Raw genomic sequence first — 23,699 nt, forward strand, 5'->3', positions numbered from 1 at the left:
GTCTTACTCAATCTCATACCTTGCAAAACTGGCAAGAACCCCTTCTTTGAGTTTTCCATATTGAACTTCTTCAATATCTTGTCAAGGTATGTACTTTGCGAAAGACCTATGAGGCGTCTCGATCTATCTCTATAGATCTTGATGCCTAATATGTATGTAGCTTCTCCAAGGTCCTTCATTGAAAAACTCTTGTTCAAATAGGCCTTTATGGTCTCCAACATCTCTGTATTATTCCCCATCAACAATATGTCATCCACATACAGTATGAGGAAAGCAACAGAGCTCCCACTCACTTTCTTGTACAGACAGGCTTCTCCATAAACCTGTATGAACCCAAACGCTTTAATCACCTCATTAAAGCGAATGTTCCAACTCCGAGATGCTTGCACCAGCCCATAGATGGAGCGCTGGAGCTTGCACACTTTGTTAGCACCCTTAGGGTCGACAAAACCTTCTGGTTGCATCACATACAACTCTTCCTTAAGATTCCCGTTAAGGAACGCTGTTTTGACGTCCATTTGCCAAATTTCATAATCATAAAAGGCGGCAATTGCTAACATGATTCGGACTGACTTCAGCTTCGCTACAGGAGAGAAAGTCTCTTCATAGTCAACTCCTTGAATTTGTCGAAAACCCTTTGCGACAAGTCGAGCTTTATAAACGGTCACATTACCGTTTGCATCAGTCTTCTTCTTGAAGGTCCATTTATTTTCTGTGGCTCGCCGATCATCGGGCAAGTCCACCAAAGTCCATACTTTGTTCTCATACATGGATCCTATCTCGGATTTCATAGCCTCAAGCCATTTGTTGGAATCCAGGCCCGCCATTGCTTCTTCATAGTTCGAAGGTTCACCGTTGTCTAACAACATGATTTCCATCACAGGGTTGCCGTACCACTCTGGTGCGGAACATACCCTTGTGGACCTTCGTGGTTCAGTAGCAACTTGATCCGAAGCTTCATGATCATCATCATTAACTTCCTCTTCAGTTGGCGTAGGCACCACAGGAACAATTTCCCGCGCTGCGCTACTCTCCGGTTCGAGAGAGGGTGTGATTACCTCATCAAGTTCTACTTTCCTCCCACTTACTTCTTTCGAGAGAAACTCTTTCTCTAGAAAGGATCCCTTCTTGACAACAAAGGTTTTACCTTTTGATCTAAGATAGAAGGTATACCCAATAGTTTCCTTAGGGTATCCTACGAATACGCATTTCTCCGCTTTGGGTTCGAGCTTCTCTGGTTGAAGTTTCTTCACATAAGCATCGTAGCCCCAAACTTTAAGAAACGACAACTTAGGTTTCTTGCCAAACCATAGTTCATACGATGTCGTCTCAACGGATTTAGACGGTGCCCTATTTAAAGTGAATGCTGCAGTTTCTAATGTGTATCCCCAAAATGATAGCGGTAAGTCGGTAAGAGACATCATAGATCGTACCATATATCTAATAAAGTGCGATTACGATGTTCAGACACTCCGTTGCGTTGCGGTGTGCCACGCGATGTCAGTTATGAAACGATTCCACACTTCCTTAGGTGTGTGCCAAACTCATGACTCATATATTCTCCTCCACGATCAGATCGTAGACACTTAATTTTTCTGTCACGTTGATTCTCAACCTCACTCTAAAATTCCTTGAACTTTTCAAACGTCTCAGGTTTGTGCTTCATCAAGTAGATATACCCATACCTACTCAAATCATTCGTGAGAGTGAGAACATAACGGTAGCCACCGCGAGCTTCAACGTTCATTGGACCACACACATAAGTATGTATTATTTCCAATAAGTCGGTCGCTCTCTCCATTATTCCTGAGAATGGAGTCTTAATCATCTTGCCCATGAGGCACGGTTCGCATGTGTCAAATGATTCAAAGTCAAGAGACTCTAATAGTCCATCAGTATGGAGCTTCTTCATGCGCTTAACACCGATATGACCAAGGCGGCAGTGCCACAAGTATGTGGGACTATCATTATCAACTTTACATCTTTTGGTACTAACACTATGAATATGTGTAACATCACGATCGAGATTCATCAAGAATAAACCATTCACCAGCGGAGCATGACCATAAAACATATCACTCATATAAATAGAACAACCATTATTCTCTGACTTAAATGAGTAGCCATCTCGCATTAAGCAAGACCCTGATAGAATATTCATGCTCAAATCTTGTACTAAATAACAATTATTAAGGTTTAAAACTAATCCCGATGGTAGATGTAGAGGTAGCGTGCCGACGGCGATCACATCGACCTTGGAGCCATTCCCGACGCATCGTCACCTCGTCCTTGGCCAGTCTCCGCTTATTCCGTAGTTCCTGCTTTGAGTTGCAAATGTGAGCAACAACACCAGTATCAAATACCCAGGAGCTACTACGAGCGCTGGTAAGGTACACATCAATAACATGTATATCACATATACCTTTAACGTTGTCGGCCTTCTTGTCCGCTACGTACTTGGGGCAGTTCTGCTTCCAGTGACCTTTTCCCTTGCAATAGAAGCACTTAGTCTCAGGCTTGGGTCCATTCTTTTTCTTCTTCCCAACATCTGGCTTACCGGGCGCGGCAACGGCTTTGCCGTATTTCTTGAAGTTCTTCTTACCCTTGCCCTTCTTGAAACTAGTGGTCTTGTTGACCATCAACACTTGATGCTCTTTCTTGATTTCTACTTTTGCAGACTTGAGCATCGAGTACAACTCGGGAATGGTCTTCTCCATCCCTTGCATGTTGTAGTTCAGCACAAAACCTTTGTAGCTTGGTGGGAGAGACTGGAGGATTCTGTCAATTATAGCATCATCCGGAAGTTCGACTCCAAGTGAAGTTAGACGACCGTGTAACCCAGACATTTTGAGTATGTGCTCACTGACAGAACTGTACTCCTCCATCTTACAGCTAAAGAACTTGTCGGAGACTTCATATCTCTCGACACGGGCATGAGCTTGAAAAACTAGTTTCAACTCTTGGAGCATCTCATATGCACCGTGTTGCTCAAAACGCCTTTGGAGCCCCGTTTCCAAACTGTATAACATGCCACACCTAACCAGAGAGTAGTCATCACTCCACGTTTGCCAGACGTTTAGAATGTCCTGGGCTGCTGCGGGAGCGGGAGGGTCACCTAGCGGCGCATCAAGGACATAAGCCTTTTTAGCTTCTTCAAGGATGAGCTTCAAGTTGCGGACCCAGTCCGCATAGTTGCTACCATGATCTTTCAGCTTGTTTTTCTCTAGGAATGCGTTGAAATTGAGGTTGACGTTGGCCATCTACAATATATATAAAGACAACTTTTAGACTAAGTTCATGACAATTAAGTTCATTTAATCAAATTAAGTATGAACTCCCACTTAAATCGACATCCCTCTAGTCATCTAAGTGATACATGATCCATGTTGACTAACCCGTGTCCGATCATCACGTGAGACGGACTAGTCACCATGGTGAGCAACTTCATGCTGATCGTATTCAACCATACGACTCATGTTCGACCTTTCGGTCTCTTGTATTCGAGGTCATGTATGTACATGCTAAGCTCGTCGAGTCAACCTAGGTGTTTCGCGTGTGTAAATCTGGCTTACACCCGTTGTATGCGAACGTTAGAATCTATCACACCCGATCATCACGTGGTGGTTCGAGACAACGATCCTTCGCAATGGTGCACACTTAGGGGAATACGTTCTCGAAATTTTAAGAGGAATCACCTTATTATGCTACCGTCGTTCTAAGCAATAAGATGAAAAACATGATAAACATCACAATGCAATCATATAGTAACATGATATGGCCATTATCATCTTTGCTCTTTCGATCTCCATCTTCAGGCATCGCATGATCATCATTGTCACCGGCGTGACACCATGATCTCCATCATCGTGTCTCCGTGAAGTCATCATGCCAACTACTACTATCACTACTACTATAGCTAACCGTTAGCAATGAAGTAAAAGTAGTAAGCACATGGCGTTGCATCTCATACAATAAATTAAGACAACTCCTATGGCTCCTGCCGGTTGTCATACTCATCGATATGCAAGTCGTGAAACCTATTACAATAACATGATCATCTCATACATCATACATGCAACATCACAACTTTGGCCATATCATATCACATGTCAAACCCTGCAAAAACAAGTTAGACGTCCTCCAATTGTTGTTGCAAGTTTTACGTGGCTGATTTGGGTTTGTAGCAAGAAAGCTATTTACCCTTCATAAGGACCCTTTTCATCAAATCCAATCCGACTAGAGTAGGAGAGACAGACACCCGCTAGCCACCTTTATGCACGGTGTGCATGTCTGTCTGTGGAACCAGTCTCACGTAAGCGTACGTGTAAGGTCGGTCCGGGCCGCTTCATCCCACAATACCGCCGGAAAAGAATAAGACTAGTAGCGGCAAGCAATTGACAAATCATCGCCCACAACCTTTTGTGTTCTACTCGTGCATCGAATCTACGCATAGAAAACCTGGCTCGGATGCCACTGTTGGGTAACGTAGCATAAATTCAAAAAAATTCCTACGCATATTAATATCTTCCTATGGAGAGATCAGCAATGAGAGAGGGGTGAGTGCATATTCATACCTTTGAAGATCGCTAAGTGGAAGCGTTACTAGTACGCGGTTGATGGAGTCGTACTCGCGGCGATTCAGATCGCGGTGTGATTCCGATCTAGTGCCGAACCACGGCACCTCCGCGTTCAACACACGTGCAGCCCGGTGACGTCTCCCGCACCTTGATCCAGCAAAGAGGAGGGAAAGGTTGGGGAAGATCTCCGGCAGCACGACGGCGTGGTGTCGATGGAGAGACGAGGTCTCCCGGCAGGGCTTCGCCAAGCACCGTGGGAGAGGAGGAAGGAGGGGAGCAGGGCTGCGCCGAGGGAGAGGGAAAACCGTGTGCCAAACAGCCCCAAAACCCCCACTATATATAGGAGGAGGGGAGGGGGTGCCACCCCTAGGGTTCCCACCCTAGGTGGTGCGGCAGCCCCCCAGATGGGAGGTGTGATGGCCAGGGCGGGGGGAGGGGGTGGAGCACCCCTAGGTGGGCCTTAGGCCCACCAGCGCCTAGGGTTCCCCCCCCCCCTCTCCACCTCCTGCGCCTTGGGCCTCTTTGTGGGAGGCGGACCAGCCCACCTTGGGCTGGTTGCCCTCCACCTTTTGGCCCATGCTACTTCTTGGGGCTGGTGGCCCCTCCCGGTGGACCCCCGGGACCATTTCCGGTGGTCCCGATACGCTACCGGTGACACCCGAAACATTTCCGGTGTCCAAAACCATCCATCCTATATATCAATCTTTACCTCCGGACCATTCCGGAGCTCCTCGTGACGTCCGGGATCTCATCCGGGACTCCTAAAAACTTTCGGTAACCTCGTATAACATTTCCCTATAACCCTAGCGTCATCGAACCTTAAGTGTGTAGACCCTACGGGTTCGGGAAACATGCAGACATGACCGAGACGCTCTCCGGCCAATAACCATCAGCGGGATCTGGATACCCATGGTGGCTCCCACACGTTCCATGATGATCTCATCGAATGAACCACGATGTCAAGGATTCAATCAATCTCGTATACAATTCCCTTTGTGTGTCGGTATAGAACTTCCCCGAGATTCGATCGCCGGTATACCTATAGCTTGTTCGATCTCGTTACCGGTAAGTCTCTTTACTCATTTCGTAGCATGTCATCGTGTGACTAACTCCTTAGTCACATTGAGCTCATGATGATGTTCTACCGAGTGGGCCCAGAGATACCTCTCCATCACACGGAGTGACAAATCCCGATCTCGATTCGTACCAACCCAACAGACACTTTCAGAGGAACCCGTAGTGCACCTTTATAGTCATCCAGTTACGTTGTGACGTTTGATACACCCAAAGCACTCCTACAGTATCCGGGAGTTGCACAATCTCACGGTCGAAGGAAAAGACACTTGACATTAGAAAAGCTTTAGCATACGAACAATACGATCTAGTGTTATGCTTAGGATTGGGTCTTGTCCATCACATCATTCTCCCAATGATGTGATCCCGTTATCAATGACATCTAATGCCCATGATCAAGAAACCATGATCATCTATTGATTAACGAGCTAGCCAACTAGAGGCTTGCTAGGGACACATTGTGATCTATTTGTTCACACATGTATTACTGTTTCCTGTTAATACAATTATAGCATGAACAATAGACAATTATCATGAACAAGGAAATATGATAATAACCATTTTATTATTGCCTCTAGAGCATATTTCCAACACAAAGCACACAGCAGCAGCTGCAACCCGTCGGCCCAGATCGGGCTCAGAACGGGCCCACTACTGCTGCCACTAGCCATGGCAATAATACCTCGATGGTGCACATCCCCAACGCCGCAACCACAACGCCTTGTCGTCCACAACCCACCATCCGCACGCGTCCGACACTTAGCATCTCCGCCCCCAGTGCATCGTCATTGTGTGCCTCCTCGGCCCCCCGCCTTTGACGATACGAGCGCCGCCACCGTCGCCAGCAACGGCCAGGGGGTCGGCCTAAGGTTGGTCCTCGAGAGGGTGCAGTAAACTCTTAGTGGATTATATTTACTCCACTAAGTTTTCGCCGAACCTAACCATTCCCTTACATATAACAAAGTAGTTTTTTGCTTTTGCAAACTCTACAATTCTAGTATACATTGCAAGTACATATTATCACACAAATAGAAACTAAACATAACATGAATGTTCAAGAAAATCACGATATAGTTTACACACCAAATTTAAAGTTTACAACCCACATTATTCAAATTAGAACCCACCTAATGGTTCGAATGTAGTAAATAACATGTGATAGAGCAACTAGTACTCGTTAAGACATTGCCAATGATTCTCAATAAGATCTTGTTGTAGTTGAGCATGAAATTGTGAGTAGGGCCACGGAAAATTGCAATGTGTTCCAGAAGCACACTAAAGACTCACTCCACATCTTTCCTAGCAGCTTCTTGAGTTTGGGAAAAGTGAATATTTTTGTTACCTTTTGGAGGCGGAATTGTTTTGACCAAGGTGATCCATGGTGGATAGATGTCATCCACAAAGTAGTAACACATCGAGTAGTTGTGCCCAATAACCGAGTAGTTGCAAGCAGGAGCATCTTCTGTAATAAGCCTAGAAAAATGTGGTGATCTCAACGTCACATTTAAGTCATTGTGAGAGACAGGCAAACCAAAAAATAAATGTCATATCCAAGATTCTTCGTTGCAAGTGCCTCGAGAATGATCCTTGGATCATTCCGGTGGCCTTTGTACTGACCCTTCGACACTGCATGACAATTATTCCATGTCTAGTGCATATAATCAAGTGATCCAAGCATCCCTGGCCATCCTCTTGCTTCACTCTCTATTATCAGCCTCTAAATATCTTCCTCGTTGGGCGGTCTCAAGTACTACGGGACAAAGACAACGATCATTTCTTTAGTGAACCTTCGAACGACCTTCGAGATTATGTCTTCACCAATGTGGACATAGTCGTCAGCTGCACAGGCTGAACACCCATATGCCAAGACTCGAAAACTCGCAATGCACTTCATCAGTGGGCTTGCACTTATGTCTCCACTTGCACTTCTCCGGAGTTTGAACCAGTTATCATACCTCTCAACAACTTTTTCAATTGTTAGAAAAATAATTGTGTGCATCTGAAAACACCGACAAAATATTTCTCCGGATAGTTGACTTTGGAGCAAAGTAATCTCTCATGATCTTGGCAAGTCCCTCCACTCTATAACGCTTGATATGTATGCGGCCAAACTGTAATCCTCTCATAGGCCGCCGAACATCATCATTAAAAATCATGCCTATAATGGTGTCAAATTCATCGTCGTCTTCTTGCTCTTCGGAGGAGACAAATCCTTGAAGACCATCTCCCTCAACCTCTTCATCTACAATTCAAAGAGCTATGTTCAATCCAAACGGCTCGGTTCAAACAGAAACGAACAAAAAAACTCACCTCGGCAATTCGTTGAACACTTGAGATGCGGTGGTTGTGCACCGGCCGACCGGTGTTGTTTAGACCAAGCCGGCGGGCAGCGATGCGACCGAATGACCTGCAGTGGTGTGCAAGCAAGGTGAGATGCGGCGACCGTCAAAAAATGAAGAAGATTCGTAGCAATCTAACGAATCGGCTATGGCGACGGTAATAGCGTTTCACCTTGATTCCGACGATGATGACGGGATCCGAACGGGTTCGACGTCAGGCAGAATGGCGGCGGGGGCCAAGGAAGGCAACGAGGTAGCGGCGGGGTATGCGGGCGGTCGCCGGGAGGCGCATCGATGAAGAAGCAATGGCGGGGGCGACGTGAGGGAGCGGCTCCACTTTTATTGGGAACCATAGCAGTCGAGTATATTTAAGGGAAGGAGAGGCCCAAGATGATATTTTTCCCCTCTATGTCTGATTAGGGATCGGTTAGATGCGCCTTAGAGCAAGTACAATAGAGCTGAGTCAGCTGGCTATAAGGAATAAAGTAGTATATTTTTGCTTAGTTAGGAGAGAGAGGAGAGGAGAGAGAAGGCAAGCGTGCTCTTAGTTAAGAGTCAGCTCTAACACGCGCTCCTAGGCAATTTGTGAGAATGAAAGATGAGTCATATAATAAATAAGTAATACACTTTTCTAACCAACTATTGTAGATGTTCGCTATAAGATAGGCTATAGGTGACATGTCATGAGCTTACAGCCGGCAGCCGGCTCTACTATTGTCCTTGCCCTTAGGCTAGTTGTAATGGGTAGTATCATATACTAGTACTTTCATGCATATGATACTAGTGTATGATACCACATCCGTAATGCATAGTATCATAGGGTAGGTCATTTATTGACATGCAGGACACATAGTAGCACATCATTTAATATGATATTGTACCATAATATGATACTCAATCCTCTCTTTCCTCATTTAATTCTATGACACCTCATCAAAATTGCTTAGTTGACATGCATGATAGTACCTACGATACTTCCATTACGACAGCCTTAGAGGAGTAAAACCGACATTTTACTTCTCTAACGTCGGATTGTGGATCGGTTATGCGTTTTAGTCCCCCTCTCTTTTCTATTCTTCTTATGAACTAACTGTCTGTGAGTCTCTGTTTCATACAAGGGCGTGGTCTCTGGTTTAGACCATTAACAGAAATCAAGCACCGTCTGAAACTAATCGATCAAAGAGCACACCATGTCGGTGGGATACAAACCTGCTGCTCCAACTTGAACTGTTCCGGGACGAATGGTCGTGCGATGGACAATGTTGACTGGCACCATGGTTGTAGGTATACACTTGTAGGTCGGGCCATTCCCGTGGTGGCCTTTATTACTACTTCATCGGTTGTCGGGGAGACTTGGCGAGACAATTCTCTCTGGCCGGATGACTGAAAAAAATTGTTCTGATCGACGGTCAGATTTGATGATTTGAATGTTCTCTCATATGCCGATATGCGTACTCCCTGCAAAATGAAACACAACATATGCATCCATTTTTTGGCTCGAAAAATATAACGGGATAGAGAGAACTAAGAACATCTCCGATAGCCGCGTGATGTTAGCACAACGCTGGAAATATATAGCTTTTTGTATACGTCGAGCTGCTTCGGATTTTTCAACGAAGATGTAAAAAACGTGCACGCGGCATAAGTGGTTCGGCGCGCGGGATGAAACGGCATCACGTGTCGCTTATTTCGTGTGCCCGCTCCCGCACACCGCCCACTCGAGCGCCCGCGCCGCACCCTCTCCGACCGCGCCGCTTTCGCCCCGCCGGCGCCGCCGTCGACGAATTCGCCCAATGGATGGCCGCGTCGACACCCCCCCACCCCTTCCTACACCCACGACCCCTCCGTCGTCGACTCAGACCCTAGCGTGGGGAGCTTTGGCTTCTCCTCCGCCGGTGCTCCTTCAAGCATCGATCTCGCTCGCGATCTTTACATGGCGCTGCAGGGAGCTTTGTCCATGGAGGAGAAAACTAGATTGTTGGAAGGAGAAAAGTGCTTGTTCTTCATGGACATATCTACCCTCGATGAGAAGCAAAAAGAGTACGTCAATCTTGCTCGTGAAGAAGTCTTGGTCCAAAGAAGAGCCATGGCCATGGAAGGCATGGGTGGCATGGTTACTATGGGATCCATGGATGGCTTCGGAACTACCATGGACGACATGGGAGGCATGGATGGCTTCGGAGCTACCATGGGGCATGTGAGGCATGGATGACTTCGAAGTTACCATGGGAGGCATGAATTTGGCGTCTTTCATGGGAGGCATGGGAGCATCTTCGGATGATATGGGTGGACGCATGTCTTCCGGTGTGCCTCACATACCTTCGCATGATGTCGTTGGATATCTTACCAACACGTTTCGAACTCTCCATGATGATGTGGCGCGACATAATGAAGAGGAGGAGGAAGAATCGTTGTCGGAAGAATCGTTATCGGCATATTTTAAACTATGCTATATCTTGTTTTGATGTTTAAAATATTATCATATTGTTTTCAAAATAAATGTGTTGCAAATGCGCACGTCATAGTTTAGCGCGTATGCTTGAACGGCTGAAGTCATCGCTTCGCGGCCTAAAAACTGACTATTCCGACGTCGTAAACGTTTTTTTAGCACGACATGAGTTCCGCAGCCGTTGAAGATGCTTTAATAAAAAATTTTCATTTTCTCTAGACAGTACTACTACACACAGTGACTTGGTAGGAAAAGTTGGATCAAGTAGTACCAGCCCCACAGGAGTCCTAGGCGGCTGGGCTCTGCATTTCCTTCCACACGGAAAACACAACAGAGAGAGAGGAAAAAAACAAAGATTGCTGTACCAATCACTCCACCGCGATTTGACCAGGCCCATGCGGAGAAGATGAAGTAGCACATCAGATCACGACTGTTGCTTCGTCGCTGGAAATAATGAAGAAGAGAGAAATGTCATAGCGATGCAACAACAATAAAGCAATGGACAGTGGTTCTCCACATGGCCCCGAACAACATTTTTCACCTCACGAGTCACAATACATCGTCGTTGAGATCCCATACCTTGCCGGATGAGGCTCTTCGGGCTGCTGCCCCTCGCCGGCGCCGCCCTGCTCCTGCTCGGCGCCGGCGGCATGGCCAGCGGGCAGCAGCCGGCCGGCAGCGTGCCGTCGACCATCACGCTTGAGGCGTTCGATTCCATGCTCAGCGGCCGCAACCTCAGCGGGTGCGACGGCGGCGCGTTCTACACCTACGACGCGTTCGTGGAGGCGGCGAACGCCAGCGTGCTCCGCGGCTTCGGCACCACCGGCGACGATGCGACCCGGCGGCGGGAGCTCGCCGCCTTCTTCGGGCAGACCTCCTACGTAACCACCGGTTACTGCTACGTGAAGGCGGTGAACCGGGCGAGCGCGCCCTACTACGGCCGAGGCCCCATACAACTGACTACGTACGTACGCGAGAAATCTTCTTCACTCTCTTTTCTTTTCCTTGGCACCGGATATGCACCCAGCTTTTTTCTCACAAGATGAACTACTTCAACTGTTATTTTCCGCGATGAATGAGCTTCAAATCGGCACGGTTTCCTGCTACTGATCTCTTCTAAAAAGTCTCCTACTGCTAATGCACAGTTTACATTCGCAGCGAGGACAATTACCGGCAAGCAGGGAGGGCGCTGGGGCTGGACCTGCTGGGCAACCCGGACCTGGTGTCCACGGACCCCGTCGTCGCCTTCAAGACGGCCATTTGGTTCTGGATGACGGCGCCGGCGCCGCCTAGTCCGTCGTGCCACGCCGTGATGACCGGCGGCTGGACGCCGTCCGCCCAGGACCGCGACGCGGGGCTGCTCCCCGGGTACGGCATGACCACCTACATCCTCAACGGCGGGACGGAGTGCAACCAAACCTCCGCGACGGCCCAGGACAGGGTCAACAACTACTACAAGAAGTACTGCGACATCCTCCGAGTAGGGTATGGGAACAACACCTTCTGTCAGAGCGACAAGTTGGCTGAGCCGCCATCCCCGTCGTCTCTGCATCCTCCTCCCCCACCACCTCCGTCAAGGGCGGTTCTGATCGGCGTATCTAGTTCCATCTCGCTCTTAATCATCATCGGCACCTTGATCTGTTTCCTTGTATTTCGGCGACGGAGACGGCGACAGCGAAAGCATGCTGAAATCCATGAGGAAGCAATGGAAAATGGTTCGGAAGAGGGCAACTTCTTCGACGTTGATCAGGCCATGGAAGACGATTTCGAGAAGGGGTCCGGACCCAAGCGGTTTCGCTACAGGGACTTGGTAGCCGCCACCGGCAATTTCTGCGACGATAACAAGCTCGGAGAAGGAGGCTTCGGCTCCGTGTATAGAGGATTCTTGGACGAACTGAACCTTCAAGTAGCCATCAAGAGGGTCTCCAAGGGCTCCAAGCAGGGGAGGAAGGAGTACGCCTCTGAGGTGCGGGTCATAAGCCGGCTCCGGCACAAGAACCTCGTGCAGCTCGTCGGCTGGTGCCACGAAGGCGGCAATCTGCTCCTCGTTTACGAGTTGATGCCCAATGGCAGCCTCGACCGGCATCTCTACGGCGCCAACAACGTCGTGCTCCCATGGTCCGTAAGGTATGTCTGCTCGCCCATCACAGAAAAAGCATGAGCACCGCAAATGCATCCTGTGTAATCCTGACTGTCCGATTCTGATTGCATTTGCATTGCCCCCGAGATGGTAATTAACCATGTGATGCGATGCTCCATTTCCTTCAACTTTAGGCATGAGATTCTTCTCGGATTGGGCTCGGCGCTACTCTACCTACACCAGGACTGGGACCAATGCGTCCTGCACAGGGACATCAAGCCAAGCAACATCATGCTAGACGCGTCCTTCAAGGCGAAGCTCGGCGACTTCGGGCTCGCCAAGCTCGTCCAGCACGGCCGAGGATCACTGACAACAGATTTCGCGGGCACGATGGGGTACATGGACCCCGAATGCATGACCACCGGCAAGACCAACCCCGAGTCAGATGTCTACAGCTTCGGCGTCGTCCTCCTCGAGACTGCTTGCGGCAGGCGGCCTGTGGTGGTAGCTCAGCGGGAGGAGGAGGAGGACGCGGTCCACCTAGCTCAGTGGGTCTGGGATTTGTACGGCAAGGGGAGGATTCTGGACGCCGCCGACGAGCGATTAGGCGGAGAGTTCGATGCCGAGGAGATGGAGCGGGTGATGATCGTTGGGCTCTGGTGCTCGCAGCTCGACCTGAAAATGAGGCCGTCGATCAGGCTGGCCGTCAACGTGTTGCGGTCAGAGGCGCCGCTCCCGAGCCTCCCTGCGATGATGCCGGTTGCATATTACATGCCACCGGCCGTTGGTACGCGAAGTTTGACATCTTCCTCTGCAACCAGCGGCAGCAGCAGTGGCACTTCTACGTCTTCGGTGGCGGCAACAGGACGACCACCACTCGGTCAATATTGACTAATTGTTGAATATATTTTTGTCACAATCTTATTCTGGAATGTTTATTTATGTTTCGAATTGATGAGAAATTAGGGAACTAATTTAATACTAGAATGGCGCATGTGGCAGCAATAGGGCTGCTGCCAAGAGTACTCCTGTTGTGAATAATTACTGCAGAAGATCTGGACGGCGACGGACTCAGCTTTCTTTCCACCGCTCTGTTTAGAAAAAGGAACGGCTAGGCGTCCACCTGCGGATCCTAGGAACAGATTACATTTTATCGGCTGATCACGCGTGTCCGTTTGCTGGCTCCGTTGCCGTTTGATCATGTATTGATTAGATAGTCGACAGCGTCCCGCGATTCGTCGAAGCCGTTTTCGTTTTTTTACAGCTCACCTATTATTTCAGGATAGTTTCCTGCAACTCACCTTTATTTCAGGATAGTTTGCCGAAGCCGCTTTCGTTTTTCGTGCAGCTCACCTATTGTTTCAGGACAGTTTCCTGCAATTCACATGTTGTTTCAGGATAGTTTGCTAAAGCCGCTTTCGTTTTTCCTGCAGCTCACCTATTGTTTCGGGACAGTTTCCTGCAACTCATCTGTTGTTTCAGGATAGTTTGCCGAAGCTGTTTTCGTTTTTCTTGCATCTCACCTATTGTTTCAGGACAGTTTCCTGTAACTCACCTGTTGTTTCAGGATAGTTTCATGCAACTCAGCTGTTTTTTCAGGACAGACATTCCTAATACTGGGTAACAGTATGGTTCATCCGACTGATCTGAACATGTCGTAATTTTAGCAACATGAGTGGGGCAAATCGTAGCTGTTGTTTATAGGCTTTGAACTTCTCCAAAGCTTCTGATCCATCACGTATGGGGCAAATATACCCATAACGGGAAAAGTCGTCTGTGAATGTAATGAATAAATGAAAACCATCCACAGACTTAACATTAAGGGGTCCACATATGTCGGTGTGAATTAATTCTAAAACCCCTATGGCTTTTACTACTCCTTTTTTTTGTTGTTTTTGCGAATTTTCCTTTAATGCCATCGACATATTTGTCTTTGTCCTTACATAGTTATGCAATTTTCCTTTATCGTAAAGGGATCAATTAAATCATCTACATTTTGCAGAATTCTTTGTCCTTTCATAGTTATGCTTTGTCAAGTAAAAGAGGATCCCTTCTTTGGACCCGCTTTCAGTAAATCGAAGCAGGAGTGTCTTAATTCACTTATCAAATCGAGTAAAAACACTCATATGTATGAAAAAACCTGTTCGTTTTAGCTGGAAGCAATGGCATTAGCATGATTATCAACCGTAAACTCCCTTGCAATATGCCTGATTAACTTTAAAAAATGTTACATATATATAGGCCCAAAAAATAGCGCATCACAGAAATGCCAAACCAAATAGTTACAACCACACATCTCTACAAGTCTACATCACTTCTTCCCCACATTTTCTCCCTAACTCAACCTCGGATATCTCACAGTTTTGTTCCAAATGACGGAATAGCACGTCTCAATCAACGTAAACATTTGAGCCGCGAAAGAGACTGAACCAACACATTTTTACAAGAACTCACCCTCAAGATCATCTCGAGTTTTTCTGCTTCTTCTCTTCTAGCTGCGAAGCCTCACTCAACATGTCCTTGGCATCGCTCTGCATATTCAGTTTCGACAGCGCGACGGCTTGCATATAGAATGCAGTTGGCCAGTCTGGGTACACGCATTGCGCTTGCATCGCGTCCCGGAGGGCAGCATCGGGTTGGTCGCACATGAGGTGGCACAAGCTCCTTCTGGCATACACCGTCGGCGACACCATTGTGCCCACATCAACAAACTGCAATCCAAAGGGAAGGAAAGGAGTGAATCACCTTGGTTCTAGCATATATTTTGAACATTAAAAGGGCTCCTGATATATATACTATCAATCTGCTCACCTGTGTATAGCATTCTATGGCTGTCTTGAAATCTTTGTCACGGAAAGCTAGATCCCCGCGTTTCCTGGCGTCCAACATGTCCCTCATCTGCTGCGTCCATTCCTGGAATGATAGCTGTAATAGGAGACGGATAAAGCGATCAGTTCCTCAGATAACAACATCCTGCAGAATGAACAGACGTGGAACCAAAATGCTCTGATCCTTACCTCATTACTGCCTTCATCGTCTCTGTAATGCGTCGATACAAGAATCTGCTGGATAGCTGTCAGGTCCATCCTAGAACAGGCCTCAGCCATGGGAGAAAGAGGGTGTTGTGGTGGTTGCGGAGCAGGAGGTGGAGGAGGTACTTCTTCCTCGAGCTTCGGAATGCCAAGCATCTCGTAGGAAGGTACCTGTTTTGGTTTTGAAAATGAAATTGGACAGCCATTAGAACGGGCAGAAGAAATAGGTTGTTGTGGAATAAGTACAGTTCAGTGGGAAAATTACAAGTTCTATTTGAACCATCAAGGATGAACAGAAAAGTAGTACGTTGAACAACAGATTTGAGATACAGAAGGATTGAAACACAATTGTTACCTCTAATTTTGTTTGCAAGGGCTCAAGTATGGTAACCAGCTTTTTTGTATTGGGGCGGTCCCTAGGTTCATACTGCAAACACTGGGAGGCAAGATCTACCAAAGCAGTTGCCTCCTCTGTTGAGTAGTTTCCTTCCAAATGTGAATCCATCAACACTTGGATATTATTGCCTCGCATCATATCAAGAGCCTGAATGAAGAAACATAACCATAAATTAAAAAGCACGATTCCATTATTATAAAATACTGCTACCAAATAATTAAGGTACCAAGTTACACAAGGAAGCAGAATATGTATTCACGGACAGCAAATTTTCAGCGCTTGCATTTGCTGTAACAGCTTCTAGGACACTACTATTACAATTACAGAACACCAGCTATACTTGACCACTACGTGTTCATTTTCTGAAGGACAAAGGGCTCCTGATCTCACTACCAAATTCTTCAGATGGTTACAAATATTCTAATGGCCGAACAAGCAAGAAGGTCAGGCTTAAAACCAACCCAATAAGTGTGCATCATTCATCCTTCAGTGCAACAGGTAATTGTACTCAGGTAAAAATACATTGTAGGGTCGACTACCGGTATGCCAAGGTATTTACGAAAATGATTCTGTAGCAGACAAGAACTAGGATGAAGTGTAGCAAAGAAGCAGAATTTCTAGCAAGAAAACATACATGGGAAGGAGGTATGCGTTTTCCACTTAGAAGGTCCAGTAGTACGGTACCAAAGCTGAATATGACACTTTCCGGAGTGACTCTTCCTGAGAAAGTAAGAAGTCACAGTGAAAGATGTTAGTTTAGTGCCAAAGCTGAATACGACACTTTCCAGTCTGACTTGTCCAGAGAAAGCAAAAGAATGCCATGCACAGAAAAACAGATGTAAAATAATCTATCTTTCCTTTAGAAAGATACCATATTATATTAGCTATGTGAGACTGTATTATCTGAACTTAGGTTTAGTCACCTCCACACGATTTGTACTTAGGAGTAGTAGTCTTAATAGGAACTTCATATTCATTGCCAATCACTGATAACTCATACCAGCTGCTTATGAAGAATGTTGTGGTTCAATAAGATAAAGCACTGGTCTGAAGGAACAGAAAGTATTTCTAAATTCTGTCCAGGTTCCAACCACAAATTGTGGTATCATTCCATTAGTGTAAAAAACAGTATTCTGTTTTCACAGGTTGATATCTTTATTATCTCTATGAAATTTCTTGACTAAGGAATCAAAACAAGAAAAGGAAGTAACAAAGCAAGTAAAGAAAACATTAAAGTGCATTCACTAAATGATAGCTTACATAATATTCAGGAGTACGAGGGTAAGAACAATACCATTTCTCAAATATTCTGGAGGTGTATATGCAAGGTTTGTGCTATAACTTTTCCCATCTCTGCTGTTTTTCATCAAACCAAAGCATGAAAGACGAGGATCACCATTCTGCAGATAATCATATCAGTAATGTTGCTCACAGAATTGCATATGACTATTGAATGAAATCAACATCATCCAGAAGTGCAAGTGCTTTAGCCTTTCATGTGGCCCTAATCAAGTAACAGTTTCTCCAAATGAAGTATGAATCAATGAAACATTATACAAGTTGACCATCTTATCATGTAAGAGTTGAATTTTCATGTTCTTAGGGGCCAATTAGCATTTTCGTGAACATCTTATCATGTAAGAGTTGAATTTCCATGTTTGGTGTGTGCTTTCTTTCAGCCACAGGTAAAACGGAACAGACCCCTCTATGGATGTTCACGAAATAAAATCACCAAGCACTTTCCAGTTTCCAGAGATGCACAACAAACAATTCCAAGAGAGGCATTTTTAGAGACAGAAAGAAACATTCCATTCTTGACAGGTGAGACAATAATTGGCTTTTCTTCATATATGGTAGGATAAAACGGGTACTACAGGGTAATCGGTCGCTTACCTCATCAAAAAGGACCCTATATGCATTTAGGTCATGATATAGAGGTCTACCCTCGTTGCTGCAGTAGTCCAGCGCTTCAGCAATGTGGTACGCAACTCTTAGACGCATAGCCCATTCAAGAGTCTGGTTTTCCCCTGCAGAAGAGCGAAAAACAATGTCACGAAATGCAGCTTTGTAAATTTTGCGTATGCGGTGAATGCAACGAAGATCACGAAAAGAGGTGATCAGATGCATTTTTGTAGGGGTTCTAGAAGTACTAATGGTAATTATAGCCAATCAGATCAAAACTACATCCATGCGCACTGGTCAAGATGTCCATCAGCTAAAGGGCATCATAGAAAACACAGCATATACTGTACTAACTAATGCTAGTTCATGGTGTAGCAGCTAGTATCAGCAGGCTAACTTCAGTGTCACTGAAGAACCTCGACATAAATAGCTAGTACTTGTACTATGCCCGCATTGGTCATAACTACAGTGAATTTACTGTGACAATGCACTTCCACATTGAAGTGCACTGGATCCAATACAATAAGCATAGGCAGACAAGTAGCAATAAATTATGTCACGCGTTTGGGAACTTGTCCCTTAATTGGTTCCCAGATGATTCAAGGACATGACAGCATCAAAAGAAAATGAATGGCATAGTGTACCAGAGAGCTGTCCAAATGATTCGTTCGGTACACCAAATGCAGTTGCTGGGAGCAAACTAACTCGTCACTTTTGCCAGGTTCTGGGCTGGCCCAATCAGAACCAGGAACTACAACTGCCAGGGATTTCGCATCATATTTACCGAAGTGGACAAAATGGAAAATCCGCAGACGAACAGAAATTCAGAAACCGTTGTCAATCAAAACTACTGAATGCTCCGATGGCTGGCTAGCTGAAGAAGGATGGGTGGTATCTATGAGTATGAGGGGGGCAAACGGACTTACAGTGGAAGACGTGCTTGGCGAGGGTGTCGTTGGGCATGAACTCGGCGACGAGCAGGCGCTCGTCCCCGTCGCAGCAGTAGCCGATGAGGTTGGCCAGCCGCCGGTGCCGCAGCCTGCCCACCCCCCTGGCCTCCTCCTGCACACCAAACCGAACCGAACCGAAGCCGTGAGCTCGCGAATTTTTGGGCGGGGGGGGGGGGGGGGGGGGGGGGGGGATCGCGGCGTTGCAACGTACCGCGAACTGCTTGGGGTCGGGCCAGGCCATCTTGGCGAACTTCTTGACGGCGATCGCGCCGCGGCGGCCCTGCCCCTGCTGCTGCTGCAGGCGGCCCCTGTAGACGAAGTTGGGCGCCTTGTCGCCGCTCTCGGACACGATGTTCTCCGCCGCGAACCCGCCCGTGGCCGCCCGCAGCTCCGCCAGCGAGAACTCCTTGAACCCCGCCTCGGCCGGCGGCGGCGGCGCGGCCTGGTGCGCGGCCGCCGAGAAGGACGGGCGGCAGGCCAGCGGCGCCGCCCCCGCCCCGGGCGGCTTCTCCGGGTGGTGGGCCGTCACCGCCCGCAGCGACGAGCGGCAGCAACCCATCGGCGGTCGGTCGTCCCCTCCCCCGAGGTTGGGTTGGGTTGGGTTGAGCTGCGAGGTGGAGGAGCTGCGCCGTGGTTTGTTTGTTCCGGCTTGGTTGCGCGGCTGGCTTTATTGCTGGAGTGTGTGCGCTCGTGCGGATGGATTTCGGCTGGCTTCTCCCGTGCGGTGCGTTGCGCTTGCGTGGGGATCTGCCTCTGAAATTCCTGCTGCTCCGTTCCCATCCGTCTCGACGAACCAACCGGCTGGCCAGCCAATCAGGAGCCCTGTTTTCTTTACAGTACAGTACCACACGGCTGGCTGGCTCCTGGACTCGGGTTCGACGATCATTATTGCTCCGTTTCTTTCCAGTTTTTCTTTTTCCTTTCTTTCTTTCCAGTTCTGCTTTCTCCTCTCTTTCTATCTTTCTTTATTTCTTTCTTTGGAGTGCTCTGCTCTGCTGACCGTACCGTGTGTCGATAACGTCTTTCCTTTTTTTCGTATTTTATTTATTTCCGCAGCTTCTTTCCTTTTTCCTTTTTCGTAACTTGTTCCATGGTCGACGCACAGGCCGCCGGTGCGCCGTCGCGTCACTCGATTTTTCCCCTCGTTGTCTTTTTTTTTTTTTCTCTCCGGCGGCCGAGGAAACCAAGCGAAGCCGGCGTGGAACGGCCGGCACGCGGACGGACTCCCCGCGCATCCGGCGACCGACCGCCCGTCCTTCTGTTCACACCACGCCACTACTACATTGCACCGGACCGGACCGGAGCGTCAACGCTATTCAGGTCTCCCGCGGCACGACCCGACCCGACCTGGTCGCCGGCGCGGTCGATGCAGAACACGACCGTTTCCATACGGCCTTGCCTGGCGCGCACGCGAATGAGCATCATCAGCATATTTGTTTTTATTTTTTTGGCGGGGGACATCACCGGCATTTAACAATCCATCGATCCGTACAGTGGCATCTCGAAAAGCGGATTTTTTTTTACTAATTAAGGAAAGAAGAACAGCTCATCAGCCGTACTGCGTGTCCAAATACACCGAGAGCCAACACATGGTTCTTTTCTTATGTTTTGATGAGAAAGTGCCCGTTGGTTGGATGGATGGCAGCTGCTGCGTACGCAATTCGATATACTACTGCAACCAGAGTATACTGTTACCACGTTCGGCCGGCCATCGTACCGTGCTCGGATGGAGACGTCTGCATAAGTTACAATCCGGTGCTCGTGTGTTGGTGCATGCACGCTCCCTCGACCGAGGCGGCTTTGGGGGTTTCCACTAAATTAGTACGACTCCATTTAGATTAGGCGTAGTGATGGAGACCAGCCTGAGGTTGTTACCAGTTTGTTATGTTACTGTTTGTGGTAAGGTTTGAGCGTGTCACGATGATTGTATAATCAATTTGGCCATCCACCTGATAAATAAACAAGTACGTAGAATTGTCACGCGCGAAAGATCGGCCAGTACATTCTCAGTAGCTTCCGAGCAAAGCATGGATTTTCGCCCCCTGGTGCACCGTATCTACTGCAAATTAACTAAGACCTGGACGAAGACACCATCATATAATAAGGCCATATATAGGTGGTGTTTGGCGATTAGTAAAAAATAACGGCCAAAGCGTGTGGGTGAGGGAGATGATGGAGATGGCTTGATCCTGGTGCTGCGCTACGTGGCCTATAATTAAACATAACACGACAGCAGCAGCAAACATCCCTTTCGATCACTTTCAGATTTGCAAAACTCAGTTAACACGGGCGTCAACTCACACGGCTCGAGACGATCGAGTTCAGGCTCGAGATGCCGTAGTCTTTTTCTTTCATACGAGTACAAATCAAACAAAAAGGCGCATGCACCCTCGATAAATTAGCGGCTAAGGCCGCGGAAAAGAAAGAAAAGCACGCGCACGAATAATTAGCGCCAAGTCAAGTCGATAATCATCGAGCGCAAAAGGTGGACAGGAGCTCAGTGTGCTCAGGTAGATGGACAAGGACGCGTACCGAACCGCAACAGTCAGCCACCGTGCTGAGTGGTGCCATGGCGGCGCTGTAGATCGACGTACCTGCCTCGACCGATGGACGGGCCCGAGGCTGGTGCCATCAGCTCCGTACTGCCAACTCCAACGCAAACGGGCATTCGCTTGGACAATAAAACAGACACTTAGGACAACTTCAACAGACCTATCCAAATAAACGGTGTTTTGATCCCTTTTTTTGTCCGTTTGGACTGCCCGCCCGCCCTCTTGTTTTTAGATTTGAATCGGCACTGTGTCCAACACATCAACCCTCTTGTTTTTAGACACTTAGGGCAACTTCAACAGACCGATCCAAATAAACGGCGTTTCGGTCCGTTTGGACTGCCCGTCCGCCCAGTGTCCGTCTTGTTTTTAGATTTGAATCGACACTGTGTCCAACACATCAACCCATATGTGCCGGCGTGGCCGGTTGGTCATCCTATTTCAACAAATAGTTTATTTTTTGCATTGTTTTTGCATTCAAATATATAGTTGCAACCAAATAAAAAAAGCATAATTTTACAAGCCGAATAAAAGTAAAAATGTCTCACATAGTTTTGCAACCTCATAAAGAAGATACATCTATTGGTTGCCAACATGAGATCACATCTGCTCAACCAAATCATTTTGTAGTTGCACGTGAGTTTCCTAATCACACATGGCATGATGAAATTGGATGAACCGTTCAAACGTTGCCGCTCCTCCATGCTTAGGCACGACATTCTCACCCTGAAACTGAAAACCTTGATCGTATAAACGTTTCGGGCGCTCATCTTCTACGATCATATTGTGTATAATCACACAAGCACTCATTACCTTCCACAGTTTCTGCGTGCTTCAGGTATTAACAGGATACCGAACGATGCCCCATCGATATTGCAAAACACCAAAGGCACGCTCGACATCCTTTCTAACACTGTCTTGCTTTTGGACAATTTTTTTCCTCTTTTCTCTGACAGGGTCGGAGATTGTCTTGACAATAGTGGTCCACTGAGGATAGATACCGTCACCCAGATAGTATCCTTTGTTGTAGTTGTGGTCGTTGATAGTAAAGTTCACCGGTGGGCTATTGCCTTCGGCAAGCATAGCAAACACCGGCGAGCGCTGCAGCACGTTGATATCATTGTGTGACAGTGCAAGCCCTGACATGGCCCTTATACTACCCTTGCCAAACAGAAGGGCGGTTCTTTCACTCCTAGTGCATGTAGTCTATGCTGCCAAGATTCCCTGGGAAGCCCCTGCTGGCATTCATCGCCAACAAACGGGTTGTATCTTCATGAGTCGGCTCTCTCAAGTAGTCAGGGCCAAACATAGCAATAACAGCCTTGCAGAACTTATACACGAACCCTAGGCATGTAGACTCGCTCATACGGACGTACTCGTCAATGAGATCACCGGGCACTCCGTATGCAAGCATTCGGATGGCGGCAGTGCATTTCTGATAAGAGAAGAAACCAATCTTTCCAACAGCATCCTCTTTACACTCGAAATAGTCATCGTAGTCGACCACCCCCTCTATAATACGGTTAAAAAGATGCCTACTCATACGAAAATGGCGACGGAATTTCTAATGTTGGAACAACGGATTTGTTGTATCAAAGTAGTCCTTCCACAGAAGGAGATGTCCGCTCTCTCGGTTGCGATTCAACGCCGGAAGGTGGCCCAGAATGAAGCCACGGAACAACGTCCGCTGGCTATTGAGGTAGTGATGGACCAACACGACAGCCAATATCTCCTCCTCGTCGTTGGACAACGAATCATCAGAGTCGCAAAGGAAATTGTGAAAAAAAAACTCGTCAGCGGAGTCCATTTTGTACCTTGACAAACTGTCGAACAACTTGCGGGCTTCGACGAAGGAGAGGGCCAGCGAAGGTAGTGGTCAGCGTCCGACGAGCATGCCAGTGAGGCTCTGGCCGTGGTGGCGAGGCGGCTTCTTGGTCGCGGCCGGTAGCTAGCAGAGTCACCGGAAAAAATGGGCGGCGGCGTCGGCGACGAAGGGGGGCGAGGGTTGCTGTTGGATGGGGGGAGGCCAATGTGCCACCGACCAGCGGGTCCGGGGGGAGAAGAATGCGAGCGCGCGCGTCCGTCTCGTGTCCGCGCCAACGCAAATCCGGCTCAAAAATGGGTCGCATGTGGACGAAAAGCGGACACGCGTCCATTTGGATCGGCGTGTTGGGCCGATTTTTGTGTACGCGCCGACCCAAACGAACGCCAACCGAAGAAATGGGTCACCCCGTTGGAGTTGCCCTTATGTCTGGTTTTGGCATTCAGCCGGTCAGTGCATCCAATGAGCAACTTCAATGTGCCATTTTAAACATACGTGCATTTTATCTGTTTCGATCGATCGTCCGTT

At 47.7% G+C, this 23,699-nt stretch overlaps 2 protein-coding genes across 2 annotated transcripts; one reads left to right on the plus strand and one right to left on the minus strand.

Annotated features, from left to right (window-relative positions):
* Window positions 1-10,871: 10,871 nt before the first annotated feature.
* LOC123447300 (L-type lectin-domain containing receptor kinase IX.1-like) lies at window positions 10,872-13,623 on the plus strand. The gene is made up of 3 exons (XM_045123892.1): window positions 10,872-11,403; window positions 11,598-12,566; window positions 12,714-13,623. The coding sequence occupies exons 1-3, from the start codon at window positions 11,027-11,029 to the stop codon at window positions 13,408-13,410; spliced, it is 2,043 nt and encodes a 680-aa protein (XP_044979827.1). The 5' UTR covers window positions 10,872-11,026; the 3' UTR covers window positions 13,411-13,623.
* A 1,073-nt stretch (window positions 13,624-14,696) lies between these two features.
* Window positions 14,697-19,436, minus strand: LOC123449765 (serine/threonine-protein kinase BSK1-2-like). Its single transcript, XM_045127088.1, has 9 exons — window positions 19,012-19,436; window positions 18,777-18,912; window positions 17,842-17,975; window positions 17,243-17,348; window positions 16,583-16,668; window positions 15,907-16,095; window positions 15,537-15,722; window positions 15,331-15,444; window positions 14,697-15,230 (listed from the first exon to the last, which is right to left on the minus strand). The coding sequence occupies exons 1-9, from the start codon at window positions 19,357-19,359 to the stop codon at window positions 14,982-14,984; spliced, it is 1,548 nt and encodes a 515-aa protein (XP_044983023.1). The 5' UTR covers window positions 19,360-19,436; the 3' UTR covers window positions 14,697-14,981.
* Between the last annotated feature and the right edge of the window lie 4,263 nt (window positions 19,437-23,699).

The sequence above is a fragment of the Hordeum vulgare genome, chromosome 4H, assembly GCF_904849725.1.
Source record: "Hordeum vulgare subsp. vulgare chromosome 4H, MorexV3_pseudomolecules_assembly, whole genome shotgun sequence".
Taxonomy (NCBI): Eukaryota; Viridiplantae; Streptophyta; class Magnoliopsida; order Poales; family Poaceae; genus Hordeum; species Hordeum vulgare.

Bases quoted from the DNA above. Each gene is read 5' to 3' on its own strand.
- LOC123447300 (XM_045123892.1), top strand. From the start codon at position 11,027: ATGAGGCTCTTCGGGCTGCTGCCCCTCGCCGGCGCCGCCCTGCTCCTG. The intron at 11,404-11,597 runs GTACGTACGCGA...TTACATTCGCAG, and splicing joins GGCCCCATACAACTGACTAC to CGAGGACAATTACCGGCAAG. The intron at 12,567-12,713 runs GTATGTCTGCTC...CTTCAACTTTAG, and splicing joins GTGCTCCCATGGTCCGTAAG to GCATGAGATTCTTCTCGGAT.
- LOC123449765 (XM_045127088.1), bottom strand. From the start codon at position 19,359: ATGGGTTGCTGCCGCTCGTCGCTGCGGGCGGTGACGGCCCACCACCCG. The intron at 17,349-17,841 runs GTAAGCGACCGA...GATTATCTGCAG, and splicing joins ATAGGGTCCTTTTTGATGAG to AATGGTGATCCTCGTCTTTC. The intron at 15,445-15,536 runs GTAAGGATCAGA...CTCCTATTACAG, and splicing joins ACGATGAAGGCAGTAATGAG to CTATCATTCCAGGAATGGAC.